The 13,796-nt window shown below is 38.2% G+C and overlaps 1 protein-coding gene across 1 annotated transcript; it reads left to right on the top strand.

The window, feature by feature from the left end:
- The first annotated feature begins 6,745 nt into the window (after window positions 1-6,745).
- LOC112167268 lies at window positions 6,746-7,429 on the top strand. Its single transcript, XM_024304273.1, has 2 exons — window positions 6,746-6,795; window positions 6,970-7,429. Exons 1-2 carry the CDS (start codon window positions 6,746-6,748, stop codon window positions 7,427-7,429), a joined length of 510 nt encoding a protein of 169 aa, XP_024160041.1.
- Window positions 7,430-13,796: the final 6,367 nt, after the last annotated feature.

Raw genomic sequence — 13,796 nt, 5'->3', positions numbered from 1 at the left:
CTTCACAAAACCATTAGTGTTAACTTCATCAAATTTTTGCAATATCCTTTGTGAACACCGAAGTATAAAACATGCAAAAAAAAAAATCAATCTCTTCTTCTTTTTTTTTTTTTTTTTTTGAAAGAGGGCTTGCACAGCCTCAATTAGGCCTTGATCATTAATGAAACCTTAGAATACATGGCGGGGACATGATACCTGAACCCCAAATTACAATAAGCATAAGAAGAACAACTCGAGATAATAACGAGAGTCTCCACAAAAGTGTTTATTCTAAATAGGCACCAACTAGCGAATAGTGCACTTCTGGCTACTCTATTCGCTTTACAGATTCGGCGACATAACGGAAAGGAAATGCTTACTCGAAGCGATAATATACTAATAAGATCAGCTTTCCTACTATGTTGCCACTGGAAAACAAGTCCGGTGACACGTAGTTTCATCCTGCCACTAAAAGTTTGAGACCATTTAGGAACTCGCAACCTAACTAAGGCAAACCAAGCGCACACAAGGTATAGTCCTAGACTGAGCCCCCGTCGCCTTGCCCTAAATTGACAGGGACTTATTGCCGGCATATAGCCACCATTACCTAATAAAGACAGAAAACAAAAAAAACATACATTTAATAAAATAAAGCAAATTTGGGACCAGAGCTCAGGCCCAAAATGCACATAGCCTAACCAAAAGGACCGCAGACTGCAAGTCGTTCGCCACCTTCCCGCAAGCCAGATTCACACCGTCCGACCACCGGCAGCCGACCTGCCACTTCGAGCAAACTCGGGTAGCCTCTCCATCCTTCCGTCCTCCCCAACACACCTGCAAGCATCGCATCACCACCCTCATCCACTCCTCTCCACTTGCTGGTTACAAGAAACACAGACCAGATCGAATCCCTCCGATCCGATCTGAGCCCCTCAGATCCAGTCGTCACACCAGCCCAGATTGGATCAGAGTCGAATCCCTCTGATCCAATCTGAACACCTCAGATCCAGTCGTCACTCCATTAGGCGATGTCGCCTCTTGCTGACCGCCTTTAGGTCGTAGGGAGATGGAGCCCAGCCCCATCCACAAGCTGCCAAGCTCGCTAGCATGACCACCTCGTGTTTTGCGCGAAACCACCTCGCAGCCTCCTCTCCGGTTGCATTTATTCCATGGACAACCACCCCCAGACACTAGGTCCCTTCCAAACCCGTCTGACGCCGCCGCCACAAGGGCGAGCCGTCGGAGGGTACACACTTTGGTTTTCTTTCGCTCTCCTGTTCACGCGTTTTTTAATGAACTTCGGCAACACAACCAATCTCTTCTTCATTGCTCATAGTTGTTAACTTACTAATCTGTTGACATGGATTAAAATAAATGAACATTGAAACTGTATGGAAAAATTAAAAAATAGAAGTAAATCAGATTATGATTTTATTAGGAAACTTTAATATATTTTAGTTCTTTTATTATTATCTATGTGGCTGTCTACGTAAATACTCATTAGTTATTACTGTCCTTGTAAACCCTACCTCTCCTCTATATAAAGGAGACTAATGAGACTGAATGATATACTTCTACTTACTCCCAACTATTCTCTCTTCATCTTCTCTCTACTTTATAACACATTATTAGCACGATTTGCTCTTCTTTTTTCATAAAAACTCGATGATGATCTAAGACGTCTTGGTGCAATGTTTGTTGCTTTTGACCATGATTCATGATCTATGAGTTTGATTTTCATAATTATAGCGGTTGATTTTATTTGACCTATATATGCTTTGATTCACAGGGGTGGGCCCGAAGCCCATGAAAACCATTCTATTGGTAAAATTGGTGCAAATGGGGGCAGGATGCAGGCCGAGCAGGTCCCTAGTGATTCTAGGCCTACTTTGCATGGGAAAGCTGTGCCTGGGAAAGGGAGGAAAAAGGGTTACGTCGTAGGCAAACGTAACAATCCTGTGCTCGCTTCTGCTCAAAAGTTGAGTTCTGGGTGTACTCTAAAACGCTCGACCGTGATGGGTCCCGTTTTGGCCCATCACGAGTCATGAGGATTCTCTGTTGGAACTGCCAAGGGATTGGGAACCCTTGGATAGTTCAAGGGCTTAAAGGGTTGGTGTCCCTGAACGTTCCCAGTATTGTTTTTCTTTCTGAGACTAGGTGCACGGCTGCGGAGATGGTAGATGTTCGTTGCCAGTTAGGGTTGTCGCATGTTTTTTCAGTTTCTGGTATTTTTAAACAAAAGAAGAAGGGTACAAGCTATAGTCGGAGTGGGGGTTTATGTTTATTATGGACAGATGATGTGGAGGTGTCTTTGAGTTCTTATCCGCTTCATCATATCGACGTCGTAATTGGGAAGTCAGATGTTGCGAATAGTTGGCAATTCACAGGTGTGTATGGTTACCCGAAAGTGGAAGACCGCCATTTGACATGGGATATCCACAAGTCCCTAGGGCAAGAAAGTTCTTCACCTTGGGTGCTTGGTGGAGATTTTAATGAGATTGTCTTTAGAAGAGAGAAGGAAGGGGGGCAGCTTCGTGGGGCTCAGCAGATGGATGACTTTTGTGATTTTATCAATTTTTTCTCCCTACACCATATCCCTTACTCAGGACCTTGCTTCACTTGGCGGGGAATTAGAGGTGGAGGTGAAGTCAAATGCAGGTTGGACAGATTCTTATCCAATCAAAGTTGGTTAAACAAATTCCTTCTTTCTAGGGTTTATCACTTAAAGCCGAGTAGAAGTGATCACCATCCAATTCTCCTAGAGATATTGCAGAAGAGAAAGAAAAGGAAGAAGAGGAGGAAACGTCGCTTCAGATTTGAAGAATTATGCCTATGAGATGTGGAGTGTGCGAGAATTGTGGAAGATGGATAGGGACGTGGTATTACAGTGACCCCTTCACGAAGGTGTGCAGTAAAATTGATTGTACTCGCCGTGCCTTGCTGGAGTAGAGCCAGCTGATATTTGGTGAATTAAAAAGGAGGATTGAGGATGTGAGAGGCCGCCTGGCTGTATTCTTTGATTCCACTGTATATGCGCCTTTAGACAATGTTCGTGTGGAGCTAGAGTCGGAGCTTAATGACTTTCTAGAACGTGAACAAGTTTTCTGGAAGCAACGAGCCAAAGTTTTTTGGCTCACTGATAGGGATATTAATACAAAGTTTTTTCATCAGAGGGATAGCAACAGGCGGAGGAAGAATTTGATCAAAGGCTTCTTTGATGAAGATAATAAGTGGTGCACGAAGGATGAGGATATTGAAAACATTGATTTATCCTACTTTCGAGGCTTGTTCACCTCTTCTTCTCCAACAGGGTTTGAGCGTATTAGTGACGTAATACCAAGGTTAGTCACTGATGAGTTGAATGCGGAACTGACAAAACCGATATCATTGGATGAACTTCATAGAGCGTTAAGGCAAATGCATCCTTCAAAAGCCCCTGGTCCAGATGGTTTTTCTCCAAGTTTTATCAACACTTTTGGGCGGTGGTTGGGACGGATGTTCTGGAGGGCGTGAGATGTTTCATTGGATGTGAACAACGGACGCGTCTGATTAATCACACCAATGTTATACTCATTCCTAAGGTAAAAGATATGGAGTTAGTAACTCAATTACGGCTGATATCGCTTTGCAATGTTATTTACAAGGTTGGTTCTAAGGTATTGGCAAATCGGTTGAAGCCTCTGCTAGACAATATTATTTCACCTTTTCAGAGTGCCTTCGTCCTGGGGAGGCTTATCTCTGATAATTCCCTTGTTGCTTTTGAACTTTCGCATTTTCTAAAGCGACGGCGGAGGGGGAACATGGGTTATGGAGCTTTAAAACTTGACATGAGTAAAGCATATGATAGAGTTGAATGGAGTTTTCTGAGATATGTGCTTCTGGGATTTGGCTTCAGCCTTGTTTGGACGCAGTGGATAATGTGTTGTGTGGAAACAGTATCTTACTCATTCATGCTTAATGGGGGGTCCAGAGGGCATCTCATTCCTTCTAGGGGTTTGAGACAAGGAGACTCAATTTCACCCTATCTTTTCCTGATTTGTGCGGAAGTGCTTACAAGACTTATTTTCCGAGCAGAGAGTGATGACTTATTACATGGAATCAAGATTTGCACAGGTGCGCCTTGTATTTCCCATCTTTTCTTCGCTGATGATTCATTTATGTTTTTCAAGGTAGAATTGAAGGATGCACTTGTGTTAAAAGATATTCTGGAAGTGTATGAGGGTTTGTCAGGTCAGAGGGTGAATTACCAAAAAAGTAGTATCGCTTTCAGCAAAAACGTGTGTAGTGATATGCAAGACCATATTGCTTTGCTTCTGCATGTGGAGCGGGTACAGAAGCATGACAAGTAGTCTTCCCATTGAAATCGGTTTTTCCAAAATGGAAGCTTTTAGTTTTCTAAATGAACGTATAAAGAAGAGGACTAAGGGTTGCGTGAAAAGATGCTTAGTGCAGCGGGCAAGGAGCTTCTTATTAAGGTCGTAGCTCAATCTATTCCTAGGGGTGGGTTCGGTTCGGTACCGGACATTCAAGACCAATACCATCTACCGTACCAGACACTCTTGGTACACAAAATAGGCTACCATTACCAGCCACAAAAGTCGGTATACCAACTTCTCGGTATCGGTTGGTATCGGTTGGTTGGGCCTCCAACCGAGTTTAAGATTGGGCCAGCTTTCAGCTATGGCCCAACTGAAATTATAAAGGCTCAAACCTGTCAGCAATTTCCAAACAAAGGCCCAACCATAAGCAAAAAACTGTCATACATAACTTCAGTTCATTAGTTCAGTTCATCTCATCAATCATTCATCACTTCATAGTTCATATAAATTATAATTCAATAATTCACAGTTCATCTCATCAATTCACAGTTCATCTCATCAATTCACAGTTCAATAATTCACAGTTCATGAAACCATGAAACCCGGAATAAATTGGTAAAGAAACTAAGAAACTAAGAAAGAGTCCCAACTCACAGGTTTAGAACTCACATATACAAGTAAATAATCAAGATTCCACTTCAAAGAGACTGATTCCACTTGAGATTAAGTGATTAACTGCAGCAAGATGCAAAAAAAGTAAAACCATTACAATTTTAGAGATTACTCAGTCTAGAATCCAAAGATTAACCAAAGAGAAAACTCAAATCTACCAAAAATTGATACGAGAGAGAAAACTCACCGGCCGTAGGCCATGAATCGAACGAATTGATACGAGATTTCTGGGTTTGAAGATTTGAATCGAATCGAACTTCAAAGAAGAGGTCGAGAGGCGAAGAGTTCTGGGTTAGAATCGAATCGAACTTCGGCCTTAGGCCATGAATCTCTGATTAGATACGAGATTTTCTGGGTTTGAAGCTTTGAATCGAATCGAACTTCAAGCCGTCGATGCCTCGAATCGAAGAGTTCTGGGTTTGAAGCTTTGAATCGAATCGAACTTCAAGCCTTCGAGGCCTCGAATGAAATCGAAGAGTTCTGGGTTTGAATCGATTCGAGAGGCGGAGAGGGTTTGAGTGATTGAGTCTGAGAGAAAGGGCTCGGTTCGAGCCTCAAGCCTTCGAGGCCTCGAGGGGCTGAGGGAAAGAGTGGCTGAGCAGTCTGGGACTCTGGTCTCTGGGTGGAGTGGTGGGTAGTAGTCGTATTACCCCTTCAGGGTTTGGAGAGTTTGAGTCTAATCAACGGTTATAATTTAATATGAAATAAAACTATTAATAATCAACGGTTTAGATCTATAGATATAAAATATATTTAAATATATAAATAATATATACAATATACGGTACGGTACGGTATACCGTATTTATCTTCAAATCAGTACCAGTACCGTACCAATATGTTCCTCTCGGTTCGGCACTACCGTACCAATACTTCGGTAGCCGACATTTTCGGTAACCAACATTTTTGGTTCGGTTGGTACTCGGTTGGTTGGTTTGTCTCGGGAGGATTTGCCAGCCCTATCTATTCCTACATACATTATGAGTTGTTTTGAAGTTCCGATCCACCTGTGTAATGAGATGCATAGCCTAATGGCTAAGTTTTGGTGGGGCTCTACCGAAGAGGACAAGAAGATACATTGGCTTTCATGGGACAGGTTGTGTTGCTCAAAAGCTGAAGGAGGTTTGGGCTTCCGTAATATGCATCATTTTAATCTTGCCCCGTTGGCAAAGCAAGGTTGGAGGCTTATTCAAAATCCTGATTCAATTATTTTGCATCTTCTAAAATCACGGTATTACCCCAACACTGATTTCATGCAGGCTTCAATTGCTGGGGATGTTTCGTTTACTTGGAGAAGCATTATTAAGGGTCAGGAGGTGCTAAGTAGGGGACTGCGATACCAAGTGGGGAATGGCAAGGCTATTAGGGTGTGGGATGACCCCTGGATTCCATTACCATTCAGTTTCAAAGCATACTCTTCCCCTATGGTTGGTCTAGAAGATATGCTTGTCGAAGAGCTAATTGATCAAGAGGAGAAAGAATGGGCAATCTCGTTTATGAATGAAATTTTCTATCCAAAGGAGGTGGGGATTATTGCCGGTATTCTGCTAAGTGTACGTGAGCCTAATCACAAATGGATGTGGCATTATAGTAAAAAAGGTGTCTATAGTGTCTGCAGTGGATATCATGTTTTCAGATGCACCGAAAACATGTCACGTCGGGCATCATCGTCTGGAAGTTTGGGTTTGGAAACTGAAAAGTACTGGAAGAGTATTTGGAAGGCCCGTATGCCACCCAAGGTTCGTACTTTCGTATAGAGTTTGCATAGGGGAATTATGCCGACCCAGGCTGCTCTGGCTAAGAAGTATGTGCCTGTGGATACAAGGTGAGTGTTATGTGACTCTTTTGTGGAGGATGATTTGCATTTATTTAGGAATTGTAAGGTGGTGGAAGAATTTTGGCTATCATGTCCATTAGCTATTAAGGTACGTACACATAATGCTATGAATGTTTCTGCATGGATAATGCATGTGTGTGAGCTCTTACCCAATCATCAAAGGGAGCTTTTCTACATGCTATTATGGGCCTTATGGGTGGAACACAATGCCACAGTCTGGAGGGGGTCTACTTTCAGACCTTTGAACACAGCGGCCTGGGCGTCGAAATTATTGAGTGACTATCAAGCAGTGCATCCGACTCATGTGAAGAGGAAGATGAGACAAAGGACCAAATGGCTGCTTCCACCGAGTGGGAGACTCAAACTGAATACGAATGGAGTGTACCATGGCTCAACTGGACAAGGAGGAATTGGTGCTGTTACCAGAGATGAGTTTGGTGTGTGTTTAGCTGCAATTGCACGGCCCTTTTCCCATGTTAGCTCGGCTTTCCAGATGGAGTTGGAGGCTATGAGAGCGTGTCTTCTACTAATTATTCACCAAGGCATGGATGGTGTGGACATTGAGACCGACTATGCCACGGTGGTTACAGCACTTAAAGGAAATATGGAAGATCTTTCATAGGTAGGTTGTATTGTGGAGGATTGCAAAGATTATATGAGTGCAATTCCCTCCTACACTTTACGATCTATTTACAGGGAAGCAAATGGTGTCGCTCATAGATTGGCGCACCTTGCTAGTGTTAATTATTTAGATGATTATTGGTTAGATGAGACTCTTGTGATTATCCAGGATGTACTCTATGAGGATTCTTGTACTAGTACTCGAGGTATAGGTATTACGTCCCCCTCGCTATACAATCATCCTTCTACTATTATTAATAATAACGGGCGTGAGGCTGAGCCTCCCGGTTAGGTTGGGTTCCAAACCCCTTTTCAAAAAAAATAAAAAATATTACAATGTTTTCCTTATATATCTTGATTGTGGGACGGCTAGCTATACTGACTTGCCTATCAAAATCATTTTCTTTGATTGGTTTTAGCAAGTAAATAAATGGGGCCTTTATATATTATCAGTGAGTATATATAATCAGCACGTTTGAAAAAAATGATGAAAGTAAGGTATTGTTTCACATACAATTGCTAGCTATTCATCTGTGCTAGGACGGGCTTCTGTTCTTATACGTAATCTATTTGATTATATCCAGTTCATGTTTTATGTGCTAATGCATTTGTTGCCTTCTCATGATCTACATATATTTATATATACATCATCGCAAATTGCGACGTTCCTTATTGATCTGATCATGATAGATCGATTTGACGATATAATAGCCAATTTTGGCACACAAATAGTTTAGCTGTGGGTGTTGTGAAATCATGATAAACTGGTGATTCACCAAGTCCTGCTCTCAATTGTTTTAAGATCAAGACCAGAAGATCTTGATTCCTATTATACCATGAGCTGGGAATATTGGAGGCCAATTCACTGAGAGACAGTGTAATGCTTATATGAGAGCGATAGCTTAATGCACCATGTAGAGTGTAGCTTAGTTTCCACAATACGGTATTTTATATATATATATATATATATATATATATATATATATATATATATACACAATTGTTGCAAGAGCATCTCAATTGAATTTTTTTTTTAATCATTTTTCAGTATTTTTACTGGGTAGTATAACTACTATATATACCATTTTCATATTGGCTTTTGTTATATAGATCTGATTATGTATCTCTGTTCCATATATTCGTTTTGTAAGTGTTCATAACACCCCTTATGTTTGATAATGATTTCTGAAACTTTCAGTAGATTTAGACATCTTGACCTTATTGCCTATTCAAGGACAGATCAATATTTGTGTGGGCATATATAGTACACTTTTTGTCAACAAAAACTATATCGATGTACCTATTTGATACTGTCGTATGCATATAAATTGTTTGCCTTTATAGTTTTGTGGGCAATTTGATGTCTGATATTGTATATATCGATTACTATGAATATATGCAGCTTATCTGTGGATGATCACCTAGTTTTCATATTTTTTTTTCTTATGGCAATCAAAACTTTTGCCAGAATGAGATTAACAATCTGGAATAACACTACTAAAAAAACATGATTTAAAGACATTGAAACTGTGTCCTTAAATACATGCAAGGACACTAGAAATGTGTCCTCTTATCTATACGAGGACACAGTTTATGTGTCCTAATAGCTTTGGACGTGGTGTCCTTATATCCATAAGAGGACACCTAAATTGCATCCTTATATTATCAAATAAGTGTCATCTTTTCTATACGAGGACACAGAAAGTGTGTCCTAATAGGTCTGGAGATGAAGTCCTTAAATTTATAAGAGGACACAAAAATTACTTTATATATGTGTCATCTTTTCCATACTAGGACACACAATTTGTATCCTAAAAAATCTGGAGATGGAGTCCTTTAGTCCATAAGAAGACACAAAGAGTACATTCCCATATGTGTCCTCTTTTCTATAAGAGGACACAAAGTATGTCCTCAAAGTTATGGAAATAGTCATCCAATAAATATCCAATATCCAAAATAAGTAATCTTCAAATACCACAAGTCCATCTCATTAAAGGAGAATAAAGATCCAAAATGTACTACAACTACTATTTTGACAAATTTAATTCAAAGTTGCTAGCTGCTACACTAAGTAGACTTCAAATTTATATAACTTCATAGTACCACAAATAAGAAATCTGCATATGCATGCTAATCTTGGATATATCCATCAATCCCTTCTTGAGTGTAAATCCCTTGAACTGAAATGATCAATAGATATATATCACATGCATTATAGTGGATATTACACTAAAAAAAGAAGCAGCCCAGTAAGCATGCACAACTAAGAAAAAATACTAGGGTAAAATCCTCATATAGTACCCGAATTATCACGAAATGCACTTTTTGGTACCTATAAATTTTGAAGGAGTCCAGTGATACCTGTACTATCCCTCCGTTAGCCCTTATAGTACATCCGTCTATTATTCCGTTAAAACTGCCTACGTGGCGGTCATGTGACACTCATGTGAGTAAAATAGTAAGGGTAAAATAGTCTTTTCATTCATATTTATAATTATAGAATTTAATTTATTGAATATCTATAATTAAAAAATATATTGATACATAATAATAATAATAATAATAATAATAATAATAATAATAATAATAATAATAATAATAATAATAATACCCAACTTATTCTCCACTACTATTGGGATACTTGGGTCAATTAAGTTAAGTATTTTTATTTTTTTATAGTTTTTTATTACTTTATGAAAATTTAATATATATTAAGTTAGCTAGACATAACTTTTTTCTCAAACAATTAATAGGATTGATCAATAGAGATGGTAGGTAAATCTAGATATTCACTAAATTCAATTATAGGTCTTTCTTTTAACCTAGTCTAATTTATTTTAATTTAGTTTAATCAAATTTGTAAAAGAAATATGAAAAATAGGTGTTTTACGATTTTACCCATACTTTAACGGAATAATTAACGGAAGTACTAAAACGGCTCACGGAGGGATAATACAAGTACCACTAGACTCTCTAAAAATTTGTAGGTACCAAAAAGTGCATTTCGTAATAGTTCAGGTACCATATAAAGATTTTACCCAAAATACTATTACATGTAATTGAGCCCAGTATTCATGTATTATGTATACATGTGTATCTAAATTTAATATGTTTATTTGAAAGATAAAACTTTCTAACATTTTCAGTCAAAATAATGTCACTTCATAGTTTTCGACCCTATAGACTCAACGTCTCAGAATTTCCAGCCCTCTCCTTCCCTTGCAACAAGATTGAACTTGAACCTCCCATCACCTTGCAATCATATAATACATCATCAGAAAGACAATCTCATAAACGAAGATTTAACAAATATATTCAACTCTAAACCTACTAACTAAAACACTAATATCATTTTGCAAGGGTAATCTACTAGTTGAGAAATTGACAAAACAATTGTAGTTTAAGTCAAGACACAAGCGTATGAGAAATCAATACAAGAAACTAACGATCTAACATACAAGCAAACTAACATAACTGAAAGTCTAAAACTAATATCCTAACCTGCAGAGTTCAAACATGTACGAACAAATCTCTAGTGCTCCTCCAGGCCTAAAGAAATGGAATTAAAAAAAAAAAATGCTTATTCCATATTTGCAAATGGATTGAGTTCTACAGGTCAAGTAAGAGAAAATGAATGAAGAAAAACCGGTAAAAGAACCAATAGATATCCAGCAGTCATTAGATATGTAACTACTATACTAATTTTCTCATTAGATATGTTCAATCAACCTTCAACATATCTAGAGTTGTAGGAACTCGAATGATTTGTCCTTGCCAAAATCAGAACCTAAACAAACAAGCCAATAAACAGAAATTTAGATAATTGATACAATGTATCTGCACTAAAAAACAAAAGCAGGATCGAGGTGCAAAACTAATAGTGCTAATCTACTACATTTCTAATATGCCACTACCAGCAATACTTATGTTTCCTTTCTCTACTGCAACCATAAAGGCATTGTACAGTTATGGGGGAATCTGAACTACAAAGTAGTTCTCAGATGAGTTCAATTCAATCATATCGGTATGTGTATCAAGTTTAAACTAATCAAGTCAACAAAATTATTTGGAAGGAATGAAAGATAACTGAGGAAAACTGATCAAAGGTCTCCCAAAATGACATGTCCATGAAAACAGCAATACTATATGATGCAGCCTCTGTATGAAAACAATCTCACTACTAATATTACGTGCAACCAATAACAAATAGCAAAAATCGATCAGTGGAAAAACATCTACAGTTTAAGACGATGCAGGGAGTAAAGCAATTACCTGCAGTAAAAAAATCCACAAGATAGTCAGTGTACTTAAACCAAAATCCTGCAACCAAAAAATAAAAAATTCAATCCTGCAACATGGAAATCAGTTACAAAAGCAGGCCATTGTAAGCAAAAATTAAATATATAACTCAATAGACAACACAAAATAAAACTAGGACTAGTCCCTATACCAATTTCCAACAGTAGCTCTTGAGGGGAAAAGCTCTGAATTTGATAAAAATAGAACATGCTTATTGCTTGATGATGCAAGAAAAGCAAGGTTTATGTCCCTAAAGGCTAGAAGTAAAAACATCTTACAGGGTTCCTTTGTAGAAGGGCATTGGTTTCACCCATTGCACGCAGATGTTTGATGAGATCCACAGCTATACCAAAATAAAAAATTGAAAAGAAGAAAAAAGAATCAAATTTAAAAGTTAGGCACGAGTTGGAAAATGAGATCATGTGTATTCTCCAATAAGCTAGACTTCAAGCATGTCAAGATCTAATTAAAAAGTTGTATGTCAAAACAGAATCAGACCCCCAGCGTGTGCAAGTGGTGTCATGGGTGAGGTCGATCGTCTATTGTTGATCCTAGTTATATACAAATCTGTGCATTATTAATAGTAGCCTATAAACCCATGACTTCACACAGATAAGTAATTACTGGAAAAAAAAAAAATCAAAGGGTCATCATTTCAAGATTCATGATTTGACTCAACAGTTCATATTGCTCTAAACAGACCACGAGGAGTTAGATCAAGTTTACATGCCACTTTAACTGCCACATAAATTAAATCAGGTCTAAAAATATGTAGTCTTATTTAGCATTCACTTAAATGGGATATAAGGATACCTACACCTATATGGTCTAATTGCTATATTAAAAACAAAATCAAGAAATCATTTATGCAGATTATATACCAAATAGAATGCAAGATTTAAACAATGCAAAACGATAAAAGTTAGAAAAACCTTTAACAATATGGTCGAGTCTAGAACTTGGTTCTATGTCCTTAAGACGAAATTGCCTCCTCGTTGGTGCTTGAAGGGTTTTAATGGCAAACGTCTCCCAGGATACAACGACCTTTGGCAGTAGCACTCCAAACCTCCAGAACAGCGAACTTAGATTGTGTATGAACTCTCTATTGAAAAGACTCAATTGATTTTCAAGACATTAGGAAAGACTCATATGTAAAGGAGAAGAGGAAAGGTGAATTCAAGAAGATATATACTGAATATGGTGTAGCAAGTGTTTTATAGATGTAAGGTGACTTTTGGAGGAGAGATGACTTTTCACTAAAAGTTATCTTTTGTGATCAGCCATGACTTCTCATTGCATAGTCATTTACATTTATTTAACTTCACACATTTTCACTATATTATTCATCCACAAATTATGGAAAATAAAATATTTAATATTAAATTTTCCAACAATCCCCCACATGGATGAAATAATCAGTTAGAAAGAAAAATTTCAAAAGACGACGCACGCGGACATATGAAAGAGTTTGGTTGAAAGGATACCGCATCGGGATAGGTAGCTTTTGGCCTTGAACCTTCCGTAGTGAAATACCATCGGATTTACTAGCTAATTAGTGAACGTGATGTCTTGAACTATTCAGTCATTTATGTAAACCAAGACTAGTATTCACACAATACCTTTTTATACACATCTAGTTCTACGGTTGTGTCGTTCCGGCCATGGACAACACCCGGTATTCATGAGTGCTTTAGAGAATTCAGCCTTCAAAATTCTCATAGAAACAGACTCGATCATTTCACACTCATATATGTGGCTTCCTATGAAGAGTATCCTTCTATACTCCACTTGAAAATTAAAGCTATATATAGGAACCATTAAAAGCAAAGCTTACCCTAACTCATTATGCATTGTTTCCACAATGCTACTTCAAAATCATCCACCATTTAGTTGTCCCTTTGAACCTAGATCTTGGGATCTCCAGTCAACTAGGTTGGGTATCCATGATGGCGACTTTATGTTTTAGGTTATATCTCATTCCTTTCGATGATCAACTTACTCTCTAGTTAAACTTCAATACAAGTAATTTGGGCCTACTTGTTTAATTATAACTCTATTGCAAATCAAAT

The sequence above is a fragment of the Rosa chinensis genome, chromosome 1 (assembly GCF_002994745.2).
Source record: "Rosa chinensis cultivar Old Blush chromosome 1, RchiOBHm-V2, whole genome shotgun sequence".
Lineage (NCBI taxonomy): Eukaryota > Viridiplantae > Streptophyta > Magnoliopsida > Rosales > Rosaceae > Rosa > Rosa chinensis.
The sequence above is the reverse complement of the archived record's forward strand: the minus strand, read 5'-3'. Positions and strand labels throughout refer to the sequence as shown.

Bases quoted from the DNA above. Each gene is read 5' to 3' on its own strand.
- LOC112167268 (XM_024304273.1), top strand. From the start codon at position 6,746: ATGCCGACCCAGGCTGCTCTGGCTAAGAAGTATGTGCCTGTGGATACA. The intron at 6,796-6,969 runs GTGAGTGTTATG...CAATCATCAAAG, and splicing joins TATGTGCCTGTGGATACAAG to GGAGCTTTTCTACATGCTAT.